The 14699-nt window shown below is 46.1% G+C and overlaps 1 protein-coding gene across 3 annotated transcripts in view; it reads left to right on the top strand.

The window, feature by feature from the left end:
* CBFA2T2 (CBFA2/RUNX1 translocation partner 2) overlaps nucleotides 1-14699 on the top strand; it is a 166973-nt gene that overhangs the window by 123558 nt on the left and 28716 nt on the right. For all 3 annotated transcript variants that reach the window (XM_027867234.1, XM_027867233.1, XM_027867235.1), the window contains 2 exons: nucleotides 3219-3460; nucleotides 7077-7166. In XM_027867234.1, the coding sequence (XP_027723035.1) occupies nucleotides 3219-3460; nucleotides 7077-7166 (332 nt within the window). The remainder of the gene's footprint in view (nucleotides 1-3218; nucleotides 3461-7076; nucleotides 7167-14699) is intronic.

Raw genomic sequence — 14699 nt, 5'->3', positions numbered from 1 at the left:
TCTGTACTGCCTGGCACATTTTAGATGCTTACTACATACTTATTTATTGACTGCATCTGCCTTAGTTTCCCCTCCCTGTATAGCATGCTTCTCAGCAGCCATGACCCAAACTCTGGGTAGCCTCTGGCGGTGTCCTCACACGCTGATCCATGCCCCTGATTTTTCTCTCTTTTGCTCATTGCTCCCAATCTCCAGTCTCCCATACCCAGTACCTCCATTCCATGGGTACCACATTCTAATTCTGTTGAGCCCAACTCTAGTGTCTGCAGGTGGGGAAGAAAATCATCCTTAGTAGAGGGAAGAAATTATATGTCACCCCAGGCTGGGTTAACATAATTTCTGGACCTCCAAGCAGAAATCCCAGAAAAGGACTTTGCTTGCAAAATAACTAGGCCTACGGTGATGGAAGGAACCTTAGGTAACACAGGGCCTGCTCCAGGATAGGGCCACACTGTGCTTATTATGTGGGCATCAGTGGAAAATGTCCCAGGATCATAGAATTAAAGCTGGAAGGGACCTTGGTGGACACCGAGTCTAATGCCCTCAGCTAATCCACTAGGTTGCAAAGTGGATAGAGCACCAGACCTGGAGTCAAGAAGACCTGAATTCAGATCAGGTCTCTGATACTTGCTGTGTGATCCTGGGCAAGTCACTTAACTTCCTTTTACCTCAGTTTCCTCATCTGTAAAATGGTGGTGGGTGGGTCATAATAGCATCTACTTCACAGGGTTGTGTAAGGATCAAATGAGATAATTGTAGAACGCTTAGTACAATGCCTGGGATATAGTAAGCGCTATATAAGCGTTAGCTATTATTAGTATTACAGATAAAGATACTGAGGCAAGCAGAAGTTAATGGACTTGACCCCAGGAGGTACAGGGAGTGGGATTCACACACAGGTCTTCTGCCCTTCAGATCCAGGGCTCCATCCACGCTAAGCACCAGGTTGGCCTTCATGCAGCAAAAGATCAGTGAGGAGGAGGCCCAAGAGATTCCAAGGCGAGCATTTAGCCAAGGGCCTCATTTTCTTTGACAGATGTGATCCCTTGAAGTTACATAGCTGGGCTGTGGATTGATTTTAACCCCAGGTGAATGAGGCCACTGGAGAGTACTGAGCAAAACCAGTTACTGACTTGTGGCTTCTGGTCTAAACAGGCCTGTGTATCTTGAAATGAAGCAGACCTTAATTACCTGATAAACATTTCCTGGTGTTTAGACTTCAGAGGCCAGGCAAGGTTTCAGATGCCTGCATGAATGTCTTCCATTTTTATCTCCATGTTTGGCCACTTGGGGGTGGGTATGTTTTATTTGGGAAAAGACTGGGTCATAATAAGCTTTTATTCAGCTGGCTGTCAGAAAGGCTTCCTTTAAGCTAAGGCCTGTGGGAAGAGGAGCACGCAGTCAGGGTGGGTCAGTGATGTGGCGCTGGTGGTGGTAGGAGGGTGTTTATGGGGTCACTTGAGGAGGGCAGCGTTCCAAAGACAACTGACCTTTCAGTGGAAACACAGGCAGTAAAACAGATCATAGAATGGGGGCGAGAGGTGAGGGCTTCATATTCATTGGCCATTTTTATGCAGTAAACAATGCAGATCCAGCCCCTCTATCTGCCCTTTGCTAGACAATGGTTGAGAGTGGCCATGGCCAAAATAATCATCCCCCTGCAGCCTAGTTGGTCGTGAGCCTTGGCCTTACCCCTGGACAACAGACATACCAGCCAACGGCCATAGATTTAGAGGTGGAAAGCAGTTTAGTTGGCCCTTTAGGCCAACTCCCATGTTGTAGGGGAGGAGGCTGGGGACTAGACAGGTTGAGTGAGTTGCCCAAAGTCACACAGCTGGTAAGCAGCACAGCTCGAATTTGGTCCCATGTCCTCTAATTCCAAATCCATTGTCCTTTCCACTACCATAAAGTATAAACAAACAAGAGCTATGAACAAGATGGAATAAGCGTTCATTGGAGAAGAGAGAGGAGGCAGCTAGAGCGCTGGGCCTATAATGAGGAAGACCCGAGTTCTGTGTGACCCTGGGTGAGTCACTTCACCCTGTTTGCCTTAGTTTCCTCATCTGTAAAATGAGGTGGAGAAGGAAATGGCAAACCATTCCAGTATCTTGGCCAAGAAAATCCCAGATGGGGTCACAAAGAGTTAAACCTGACTGAACAACAACAACAATGGGAGGGGAGAGGTTATTTTTTAATTCAGGTACAAGTATGGGAAGAAGATGGAGATTAGAGAAGGCTGCTTGAAGGAGTTGGCATTTGAGCTAGGCCTTGAAGGATGAATAGAATGTTAACAAAAGGAAAGGTTAGGGACAGGGTGGAGAGGGGAGGGGGATGGGGAGTGCCTTCTGGACATAGAGAATATCATTTGCTTTAGTAAAAGACTCTGGCTGCCCCTCTCAATGACCCAGCCTGCCTCTCAAACCACTTCCAGCATCAAGCTGATTTTTGTGGTGTGTTCAACTGGAAAATTATACTGAAAAGCATGTAGAATCCCCTTGTAGTATAAGTATCAGGATTTGTAATTTTAATTAGTAAGAAGCAAATTAATTCTATCCAAAGTCTGATTTCTCAGTATTAGAGCTGGACATAGGGACTGGACTTTTCATTGGTATAGGAAAGTTGTCCAAGGAGGAGATGCCTTCTGCCCAGGGCAGATCAGCACCTTCTCTTCAACTTAGAGTTTTAGAAAATTTGATAGAACTCTAACCCTAGGGAAGTGGTTAAGGATTACACAGCCAGTCTACGTCAGAGGCAGAATTTAAACCTGGATCTTCCTGGCTTCACAGTCAGCCCTGTGCCACCCTGCCTACATAGTATTATAAACAGTGTACAGACACACACACACACTCACACACACTTTTTTGGCTCTACTGTGTCACATTGTTGATTCATTATATTAAGATCTTTCACACGAACTGTTGTCCAGCCATGCCTCCCACGTTAACTTGGGAAGTTAATGTCTTGGACTTGAATGTAGGGTTTCACATTTATCTTAAGTCTTGCATTTTCTTAGAGTGGGTCCATCATTTAAGTCTGCTAAGACTTGGAGTAGGGGTCGGGAGTGGGGGGAGAATCTTGAATCTTGTCATCCAAGATGTCACTTGTCTATAGAATCAGCAGCCTCGGCCTCAAAGGTAGACGGCGTTAGGGACAGGACTGGCCTTGAGGTTCTTGATTTGTGCAGGTCACTTATCATGGTTCTCGGTGTTCCTCTTCAGTGTCCAATGGGATTAACCATTCACCACCCACCTTGAATGGCGCTCCATCCCCACCACAGAGATTCGGCAACGGCCCTGCGTCATCCTCGTCCTCATCGCTTACCAATCAGCAGCTTCCCGCTACCTGTGGGGCCCGGCAGCTCAGTAAACTGAAGCGCTTTTTGACTACCCTCCAGCAATTTGGTAATGACATTTCCCCCGAGATTGGAGAAAAGGTTCGGACCCTCGTCCTGGCTTTGGTAGTAAGTATAACAACCCTCCCCATCCCCCACAGCCGCAGTGCCTGACTCTCCTTCCCTTTGTCTGAATCCCCCTCGTTTTCTACCCCAGAATGACAGAAACTTGGTAGTTCCCAGAGACCATCGTCATTCTGTTCTGCAATATTTATGTGTTCTGTTCTTATTTATGTGTTCTGTTCTCATGCTCATGCAGAATGTAAACTCCTCAGGGGCAGGGGCTGTTTTGTTTCCTTATTCTATCCCTGAACTCACCCAGTGACTGGCTGATAGTACTCACTTAATAAATGCACGCTGATCTGGATTGAATTCATAGTAAGGATGTTAATCCAAGAATTGTTATGCTCTTTACTGTGGTTGCAGTATCTTTTTTGTCTGGCCTTCTTTCAGGTCTGATGAACCTGCCAGGGTTCTTTTCTTCAGCCTCCTTAACCGTCTCCCAGCAGGCTGACGTTCAGCAGCATCGGGCCAGGGTTTTTATTTCCTAGGTCATATGCCTATGACATTGTTTCCAAAATAAAGAGGAGAAAACTGAGCAGCAAGTTTAATTTCCAAAACAATAATTTTCCAAATTACAAGCTTTGCAGTGTCTGTGAACAGCTCCCAGGGGCTCCCACTGCTCAGCACCTCACAGGAAGGCAATTCCCTCAGAACTGCTGAGCGCACGTTATTTCTGTAGCTGCCACATTCGCATTCAGGCCCTCTAAGAACGAGGTTGTGCAGGGAAGCTGTGATTTCCTCGTCTGCTGCTCAGTGTACTTTCTTGCCATTGCTTTCAGAAGGGTCAGTGCTGGATTCCCAGCATTTATAAGTCACCAGCTGTTCCATAAGAGGTGCTGAGGTGCTACTGGTGCTGACCCTGGCTGAGGAAGGGGCTTTTGATGTTTCATGCCCTTTTGGTGTCAGCCCCCATCTTAAATATCTTGCCCATAAATGCTTGCGAAGCTTGGCTCCAAGTCTTCTCCTCGGCTCCATAGACAAAACTCTTACTTATCACCTTGATTATTAGAGGCAACATAATGCAGCAAAAAGAATTCCAGGGTCAGAGTTGGGTGAGATCTGAGCTCATCAGATCCAGGCTTTGACATTTACTAGCTATGTGATGACAGCTGCTTGTGAGGAGCAAGTCACTTAATCCCTCTGAGCCTCATTTTCCTCATCTGTAAAATGGGCATGATGAGAGAGGGGCCTGCCTCAAAGGGTTGTATGAAGACCAATCAACCCACTCAATCAGTAAGCATGTATGAAGTGCCTACTCTGTGTGGACACCCAGGACACACATGGGAAATAGTCTCTGCCCTCAAGAAGCTTACATTTTTTTGGGGGGAGACATTCACATACAGGTGTATGGATATTTTGCTGTTTGGTGTTTGCCAAATAGATAAAAGATAATCTGGGGGGACAAAGACACTAGCACCTGACCGGAGAGGGGGGTAGGGGATGGGGAGAGACAGACCAGGAGAGCCTAGAAAGTGGCACCAAGGATGAGTATTGATGGAAACTGGGGATTCTCGGAGGCAGGAGTGAGGAGAAAGTGCATTCAAGGTATGGAAGGCAGCAGTGGGAAATGAATTGTCCTGCATGAAAAAGGGTAAGATGAGATAATGTGCTGCTTAAAGCTCTTTGCAAAGTTTAAAGTGTTACATAAATGTCAGAGGCAGCTGGGTGGTTCAGTGGGTAGAGTGCGAGGCCTGGAATCAGAAAGATTCATCTTCCTGAGTTAGTTCAAATCTGGCCTCAGACTGAGTGTGTGACCCTGGGCAAGTCACTTAACCCTGTATGCCTCAGTTTCCTCATTTGTAAAATGAGCTGGAGAGGGAAATGGCAAACCACTCCAGTGTCTTTGCCAAGAAAACCCCAAATGGAGTCTTGAAGAGTTGGACACAACTGAAACGACTCGACGACAAAAGTGTCAGATATTATCCTTTTTATCTAAAGTTGCTCAGATAATCTAGGGAAAAGTTTGAGCCTCAGACTTCAGGCCTGTGAACTGGGCATCTCTCTCACTTAGACTACTGCCAGTAGGTCCAGATAGATGCTGCTATGGTGGCCAGAGCCTTAAAAATAATAATTATTCACTTTTGTGAATTCCTTTGTATTATACTTTAGGATTTGCCAAGTACTTTCCTATCCTAGGATCACAGAATCCTAGATGACAGCTGAGTGGGATCTTAAAGGCCACCTGGTCTAATTCCTTCATTTTACAGTTGAGGAAACCGAGGCTCAGAGTTGTGACTTGTCTTGCCCACGGTCCTCCAAGCTATTAAGCTCAGAGCCATGATGTCTCTGGACTCTTAAGTCCACTTGACACTTCCCCCTTGTACTGATGAAATGAATGAATGAATGAATGAATGAATGAAAAGTCTTTTCTCCCCCATTTGGGACCAGCAGCAATCGATTTTTTTTTTGCTAATTTTAAATAGATTTTATTCTCCAGGACAAGAATTGCATTTTCCACTTGTTTACAGTACTGATGAAGTGCAATGTTCACTCCTCTCTCTCTGCACACATTCAAGTATTCAGAATGCCCAGATTTACACAGTAACTTAAATGTTACTTTGAAACCACAGCAATGGATTTTTACTCACCCTCTCCATAGATCTTGAATCCAAACAATTTTTGTCTCTGATTTCCCTGCAATGTTAGCGCCCTCTGCAATCAACCAGTTATCTATCTAAACAGCAAAGAGTTAGATTTTTGGGGTGAGCTTTCCATTTTCCAAGGGAAATCCAGGAAGATAGGAAGATGTTACCCAACTGAATTGGATGGACCTTTCTTCACTTTATTGGGAAGCTTTGAAATCAAACCTCCTGCCTAACGTTCAGAAGAGAGGGGAGAAGCCGATGTGTTCCTCTCCCTTCTTTCCCTTTTGGTCTGAATTGTAGACTTGAAATGAAGGAAATAAGAATGGCACTCTGAGGGTTCCATTCAAATTTGTGGTATAAGAAGGAACACATTAATATGTTCTTCCCTTTGCTTCTCATCCTCTTCTTTCTCTTCTACTTCTTCTCACTTCCCTCCTCCTAGTCTTCCTTTCATTCCTTCTCCCTCCTCCTCTCCTTTTTTCTTGCTTTTCCACTTCTCCTTCTTCCTCTCCCTCTCCATCCTCTTCTCTTTTTCCTTCTCTTCTTCCGTTTCCACCTTCTTCTTTTTCCTTTTCCTCTTCCTCCTCCTCTTCTTCCTCCTTTTTCTCCCTCCTTCTTACCTTCCTTCTCCTCCTCTGCCCCTCACCCTTTTCCTCTGAGCCTCTGGGAAAAGCCCATTTTGAAATCCAGAGCGAGGATGCTGCTTAGCACCGGCCACCCAGGACTCTCTGGTGGCCTGGGGACTGTCTGGGGGGAAGAGGGGGGCGAGTTGCCATCAACTCGGCATCTGCTTATCCCCTCTCAGGGTGGAGACGATCCTGCAGTGACAAGTCCCTGCTCAGGCATGGAATCCTTGCCTTCTGAGGTGTCAAAGGGCAGCACCATCTAGCGGTACCTTTGAGGCAGCTGCTGGGTGTTAGAAGCCTAAGATGCGGCCCAGCAGCAGTGGACAAAGGAAAATGGACAAAAGGAGCCTGTTTGGGTTTGGGGGGGCTTTCTGAGTGTCCCCCTCCAACTCTTTTCCTTCCTCTTTACAGAACTCCACGGTGACCATTGAGGAATTCCATTGCAAGCTGCAAGAGGCCACCAACTTTCCTCTTCGTCCCTTTGTGATTCCGTTCTTAAAGGTAACAGGCAAGCCCCAGATGCCCCAGGGACCAAGGCCAGCACTCTGTGACACTCCCCCCCACCCTGCTCCCCACCCCTCACCCCCCCCCCCATTGATTTCCAGCCTCAAAGGTTTCAGTTTAAAAAGTTGTTCACCCTCCCAGAGCAGGCTCAGCAGGCCTTTCCAAGGTGACAGACAAATCTCAGATTTCTTAATCACCCTTGCAGGGATGAAGGGGGGAGGAGGCATTCTTCTTTACAAAGCACACCATCCATTTAGAGCTTCCAGGGACCTCCGAGGTCACCTTGCCCAGCGCCCTCATTTAAGGATGAGCTAATTCTAACTGAGGGCCAGGGTGGAAAAATAAATTGCCCAAGACCACCCTACAGTAATATCAGAGATGGGCTTCAAACCCAGCTCCTAGGATAGTAAATGGACAGATGGAAGTGACTTCCAAGGTCTGTCACACAACCCCCTCTTATTACAGTGGAGGAAACTAAGGGCCAGAAAGATGGCATGGCTTTGCCCCAGGTTATTTGTGTCAAAGCTCGGGTCTTCTGACTCACAATTCAGCACTCTCCTTTGTAACCACAAGGTGGTGCAGCTGCTTCCAGATCTGATGTAGGAAAGCCTTTAGCCCAAGTTTATTTGGGGTACATAGGAGCGTGTGTCCCTTTCTCTTGGGGTCTGGTAGCCGAAGGGATGAGAAGAGAGGGCAGTGGTACAGCTTCCTGCACACCCCTTCTCTGCAAATGCAAAGACCTGAGGAAGGTGTGCTTATAGCTGTCAGTTAATATCTTGGTAGGAATGAGTGGGCAGGCCAGGCCACTGGGATCTGAGAAAATCCCGGCAATGCTGTCCTAGGGGATTCTAGGAACAAGGAGAGAGAGACGTGGCTGGGAGGATCTCTGCTACAAATGATACGGATACGAACCGGCTCCAGATTTTAGCTGTGACATTTTCATCACTGAGTCCTGATGACTTTGGACGAGTCTTTAGCCGATATCCTTAGCCCTTCACCCCCACAGGGAATTCCAAGTCAGTTCGGACACATAGTCCAGCTGCTTCCAGCTTTTTCCTTTTTGCCCTCTGGAAGTCTCTGCTGAGAGGGCAAGAAGAGAGGTGAGCCCCAACTAATCTCCCATGGCTACACCAACCACCCTCATGATTCAGGAGATGCCATCTGTTCCCTCTTCCCCTTTGTTCCTTCCAAAGTGCTGTGTGGGGACCCACCCCAAGAGCAGCTGCGGGGGAGGGGAAGGGACAGGACAGGACAGGGAGGATGAGGAAGGAAACATTGGCAACGGCTGACTTTCTAAAGGGAAGGCAACTGAAAGATCTTATTTGTGGCCTTTAAGAGGTAGGCCCCTACAATGATGTGGGCCTCACTGCTAGGCTTTAGGAATTTGTTTTATATTGTTTCTCTGACTCCTCCCTCACAATGATTGGTTGCTTCTTGCAACAATCAATATACCTACCTGCAGCAACCCCCACCCCCCACCCCCTACCCCTGCCCTAACCCCTGATTTTCTGGTTCTAAGATGATCTGGGCAAGCTGTTAAGATAACCAAGCTTGTTAGAACTGTGAGTAAAATAGAAGTCAGCAGGCTCTGAGCAAGTGCCTATAAAGTGCATGGATTTTATGCCAACTATTTTTGATTACTTAGGGACCTTTTTTTAAAACTTTTACAAGAATTAGGGAGAGGGATCTATTAGATAATTGAGATTATTTGGTCTGTGACTGCTGGATGAGTGAGGTGTTGATTGTATTTGCTACTTAATGTCCTGTTTCAGAAGACTTCCCCACCCCCTCAACTAAAGGAGGTGGAAAACAATAAGATATAGAAAAAAATTTCAAAATGCTAACTTTTCAACCTAGCTGACTACAGAAGACAGTATTCCAGGTGAGGAGGGCCTGCCTACCAAGGTAGTGGTAATGTTAATTGGTTAATCATCCGCAGTGGTTCTGTGTGGACAGCTCTTTTGACCCTACCCCATAGAACTGTGTGGTTGTGCCGTCTCAGTGAGATTTCCTAGGCAGATATGTTCCACGCGACTCCGGAATCATGAAAGTATTAACAGACATGTTATCCTAAGAAATAATTACACTATGTTTTTATCCATCAAAGGACAGGTTGAACACAGGCAGAGCTCACCACTCCCCTCCCCACTTTCCCCTCCAAAATGCAAAGATCAGGCATTCTTTTAAAAAAAAAAATGTTAATCCCGAGTGCCCGCTGTTCATCTCCCTAGAACAGTGAGCCTGTCTCTGTGACTGCTCTGCCTGGTCAGGCCCTCCCCTCTCCTTCATTCTGCTGTTTGGGTACACAGCAGGCGGTACGGACATGGTGGCAGCTTTTTGGCATTGGGGCTGCTGTCAGTTTCTTTCAGCTCCAGACACTAATGAGGGTGCTGGCTGTATTAACCCTTCCTGCAGAGCTGGCTTCATGCACTCACATGCAGTCCCTCTCCTGAGCTGATGGCTCAGCCAAGAAGCAGCGTGACTCATAGGGAGCTGCTGGCTCCAAGTCAGAAAGACAGGGCACAAGACCGATTCTGACCCATCCTAGCAGTGTGACTGGCTCAGTCTCCTCCCCTCTCACTAATCTGGACAGCCCTTTCTGAGTGCCACTTACAAACAGGTTACCCAGCTGCATCTGAGACACCTTTCTACACCAGAGTTTGTGCAGAGATGAAATCACAGGTCTGGACTACCTTGACCCCTCTGCAAAAAAGAAAAAAAAATTGATCATCCATTTCCTTTTAGGAGAAAAGTCAGCTTTGGTTCTTTATTTCAGATTTAATTTGATTTTAGATGTACATTTAAAAAAAAATACTTCCACTCTCTTAAATTGGGGTTTTATAAACATAATAGCAGTCTTTATTTTTTATGTGCAAAGAACTCATATAGTTGAAATTTTAAATTCAGGTTATTGGAGTTCTAGCTAGGGATAGTCTTCAGTAACAATTTTAAGTTTGGAAGAAAGGGGAAGGAAAAAGAGAATCGGCTTTTATATAGCACCTAGTATGGGCCAGACATTGGGCTTAGTTCTTTACCAATATTTCTGGTCAACCCTGGAAGGTAGGTGCTATTGTTATCCCTATTTTCCAGATAATAATAACAATAATAATGATAGCTAATATTTATATAGTGCTTATTATGTGCTGAACACTGTGCTAGGTGCTTTACAAATATCTCTGGTCCTCATAACATTCCTGGAAAGTAGGTGCTATTATTACTCCCATATTATAGTGAAAGAAACTGAGGCACACTTTCCTAGGGTCACACAGCTAGTGAGTATCTAAGGTCAGATTTGAACTCGGGTCTTCCTGACTCAAGGCCCAGAGCTCTGTCCACTGAGCTGCTTTCTGAGCAAAATAACCACAGAATCCTAGGATTTCAAAGGATGGGACCATAGAAGCCATCCAATAACTCCTTCAGGTCAGGAAACTGAGATTCAGAAAGGTGAAGGGATTTGCTCAAAGTCACACAGAGGTAGTTCATGACAGAGACAGAATTCAAACTCTGACCCCTTGACTCCCAATAAATAAGGCTTTTTCCAACCATATCATATCACTTCTTTTCTTTCCTTTGACCCACCACCTAAAGGAAATGAATAGTCAACTAATGAATAAGGTTTCAAAAAGAAAAGCCTTAATTATTTGGCATCCAAGTTTTTAATCTTAACTAGGGTAACATCATTACCAGTCCTACCAGCGCTTCTCTTTCTGGTCAGCAGGGCAAGCTGCAAATTAGATGTTTGAGACCTACCCACACTCCTTCCCAACACTCTTCCTGCTAGAGGCACCTCATCCTTTCTGTCCCTCAAACCAGAAAGTTTGGGACGTACATTTCTTTCTCATTCTGTAAATCTAATATTGCTAGACCCCTGGTTTCTTCCTTCCAAATGTTCCCCCCTAGGGCAGCTAGATGGCGCGGTGGATGAAGCTCTGGCCTTGGAGTCAGGAGAACCTGAGTTCAAATGCGACCTTAGACACTTGGTGCTTACTAGCTGTGTGACCTTGGGCAAGTCACTTAACCTCCAATTGCCTCACCAGAAAAAAAAAAAAAAAAGAAAGCCAAATGCCCCCCCCAACAAAAAAAACCCCTCTTTTAAAAAACTCTATGTCCGTAGTGTCCTGACTGACAATAGAAACCCATAAGCTTTAGAGTTGGAAGGGGACCTTGGTTGGCATCTAGCCCATCTTAGTTGTCATTTTACAGAGGAAGAAATTGAAACCTAGAGAGGTTAATGACTTGCCCAAGGTCACACAGATCCAGAGTTCAAAAATAGACCCTCTGACTCCAAATTCAGTGCTCTTTACACCAAACAAGCAAGAAAATACCTCCTAGATTTAGCGACTGAGTCCTGGGTGCCAGAATCATAGATTCTTAGAGATGTCACATTCCTGCCAGACCACTGCTTGAACTCTTTCATTCATGTGAAGCTTATTATTTCACAAGGTAGGCTGTCCCATCGCTGGGCAGTCCTCAGTTGACCTGGAATTCTCATCCTTTGGATTTCTGCCCATTAATCTTGGCAAAAACAGATGATATTTGTTTGTTGTTCTGTGTAAAAATGGCCTAACACATGAGGTTTCAGAATAAATGCAAGGACCAACCTAGGTACTAGAGGACAGATAATGAAACATCCTCCTCTTCTTGGGAAGGAGGTGGTAGACTTTGGGGTGCAGAATGTTGCATACCTTATCCACTGTGGTTATGTCAGTTGAGTAGAGTGAAAACTTGACTGTTTTCCTTACACATGCATGTGTTCTCTCTCTCTCTCTCTCTCTCTCTCTCTCTCTCTCTCTCTCTCTGTCCCCCTTCCCTTTCCCCCCTCCCTCTTTTTCTCCCTCTCCCCCCTTCAACCTTCCTCCTTTCCTCCTCTCCCTCCCTCCTTCCCCCTCTCTCCCTCTTTCTCCCTCACCTCCCCTCTTCCTCTCTCTTTCTTTCCCTCTTCCCCCTGGCCTCTCCCTCCCTTTTCTCTCCCAACATCTCCATTCCTTCAACCACCAATCCTCACAGAAGAACATGGCTTCCAGACCCTTTGCCCCTATGACCTTCTCAGATCGTCTGCAGCCTATCAGTCTTCCTCCTTAAATAAGTATAGCAGAGGCTGGTGAGACCCTTCCTGTCTTTTGTTCTGGACATTACCCTCATTAGTGAAGTCTGAAAGGCCTTTTTTTTTCTTCTTCCACATCGTGTTTGCTTCTGTGTTGTCCTGTCTGTGCTTCACTCCTGCCTTGCTCATCCCCCCTCCGCCCCACATCTCTTGCCATATGACCTGTTCTCAGACCTCACGCCCCTACCCTGTACTCGTGCATGTGGTGTTTTGTCATCGCAGGACTTCACATTTAAATTCGCCATTTACTTTCATCTCCATCACTCCAGCCGTTGAGGTCACTTGAATCTTGATTCTGTCATACATCATCTCCACACACTCGATAAGCCATCTGGCTTTCACCCAACCATTGATAAAAATGCAGAATGGAACAGGGCCAGGGACAGATACTTGCAGCCACTGCTAGGGACTCCCTCCCAGTGGATCTCAGTCACATTCTGTCTGTAACCAAAACTCCTTGGATCCCGTTGCTCATAACATAATGAAGGGTATGGCAAAGGGGAACTGAATCCCAGAGCGCCAGAACTTGGAGGCACTGGTTGAAGCTTGAGAGAGAACAGGGAAACACAGTTTACCTCCCAGGCATTTAAATCCTCACATGTGTCTTTGATCGCATCTATCTGGATGTTCTCTCCAGGGATGTAGATTGCAGCTCTTCCTATGAGACTCTTGTCTGTGAGAGAGACTTTTTTTTTTCTTTACCTATCGAGTAATGAACCTGAAGATGTGGTTCTGGCAGAGGGCTGGAAGGTAGGATTAGAAACCAGCTCCATTTCATCTTGGGCAATAGCAAGTCTGGTTGTACTTACTCCCTATTTACTCTCCTTGCCCATGTAAAGTGTTGGGAGATGAGAGGTATCAGACATGGGCTGCACTAGCCACCAGGAATAGCTTCATTTGCAGAATTGAAACGTATCCAGTGTGGGGAGTGGGAAATAGAAAATCACATGTCATTGCTATAGGGTTTTGACATTTAAAAAGTAAAGGTCTCCGTAGTAGAGTGTGAGAACTGGCTTCCTGTCTTTCCTATCCATATGCTGCACACTGTGGGGGGGCAGAGCACAGCCTCCATCAGGCAGTGAACAGCAAATGGGAAGCGGGGCACCCAGGCCCCCCACTGTTGCTCTGCTTGCCTTCGGATTTTAGGGTGTGCTAACTTCTTTGAGATGACTGTCTTAACATGACCCATGTGGAAAGTATGCAGAGAGTATATTTCTGGACGTGTCCTTGAAGGCAGGCTGGGCCCTCCCCAGACACATGCAGTGACCCAATTCCCTTTCATATTCCTTGGCTCACTGAGATGTGCACGTGGACATCAGGACAGACAGAACCTCCATCTTCAGGCGAGTGCCCAGGCCAACCATGTCTTCATTCCCCTCTGTGCTCCACTCAGGATTCTCTAAACTTTATCCACCATGCCACAGCAGCCTCCACACTGTAGAAATTCCCTTCACCTCAATGGCCCCTTCCTCTCATTTGTCAGTTCCTCCTAGATCCCTCCACTTTAAGGAAAGCACCCATTCCAGTCATTCCCCACAGCCATGCACACGCTTTTCATCGTCCATTTTTGTGCTGTCTCCTCCCATTAGAATGTAAGCTCCTTGAGGGGAGGAACTGTCTTTCTGCTTTTATTTGTATTTCCAGTACTTGACACAATGCCTGGCACGTGGTAAGCATTTAATAAATGCTCATTGACTTGAGGACGGCTCTGCTGGATTATAAAGTGTGTGTATTTTTTGAGAGTGCTATTTTGACCGAGTTCTTAACCTCCCAGAAAAGACTGTCTACCTTTTGTTGTATACATACATGTTAGGCCCTGTAGTCTCAGCGAGCCATAAGCCCAGCTCCTGGCCAGAAAAAGCCCCCAAGGAGAAACACTAGGATCCTATAATAGATCCCCTTAAATGCTTTAAAAACAAACAAACAAGACCCCCCAGACATTAGACAGTGGAGACTGTGAGAAATAGGGTTCGTATCACTAGGGAGCTAGGAGGGCTGGGTTCTAATCCCAGCTCTGGAACTTACTTGGTGACCCTGGGTAAGCCATTTCCCCACTTTGGACTTTGGTTTCCTTCCCTGTTCTCTAAGGTGGGAGTAGGTGTTTGTATGTGGGGAAATCAAACCAGATGATCTCTCAAGTTCCTCCCAACTCTCAAATTAGAGAGCTACTATTAATAATCTATATAGTGAGGGTTTACTTCTAGAGCAGGGGGGAGGGTCATGTATTTGTGTGATATACAAGGCCAGAGTCAGAAAACGGCTTCTCAGTTAGAATCACTATTTCTTCCCCACCTCGGCTTCTGGGCTTGGATTTAGGAGAGACAGGTTTGAATATTGCCCTTGACACTTGGGCAAGTCACCTGGTGAGCTTCCCAGAGCCTCAGTTTCCTCACAGGTAAAAGGGATTGGAGTTTTCCTGGCAAAGA

The sequence above is a fragment of the Vombatus ursinus genome, unplaced genomic scaffold (genome assembly GCF_900497805.2).
Source record: "Vombatus ursinus unplaced genomic scaffold, bare-nosed wombat genome assembly UNPS02014785.1, whole genome shotgun sequence".
Classification (NCBI taxonomy): Eukaryota; Metazoa; Chordata; class Mammalia; order Diprotodontia; family Vombatidae; genus Vombatus; species Vombatus ursinus.
Note: the sequence above shows the minus strand (reverse complement) of the source record. Positions and strands in the feature narration are given on the sequence as shown.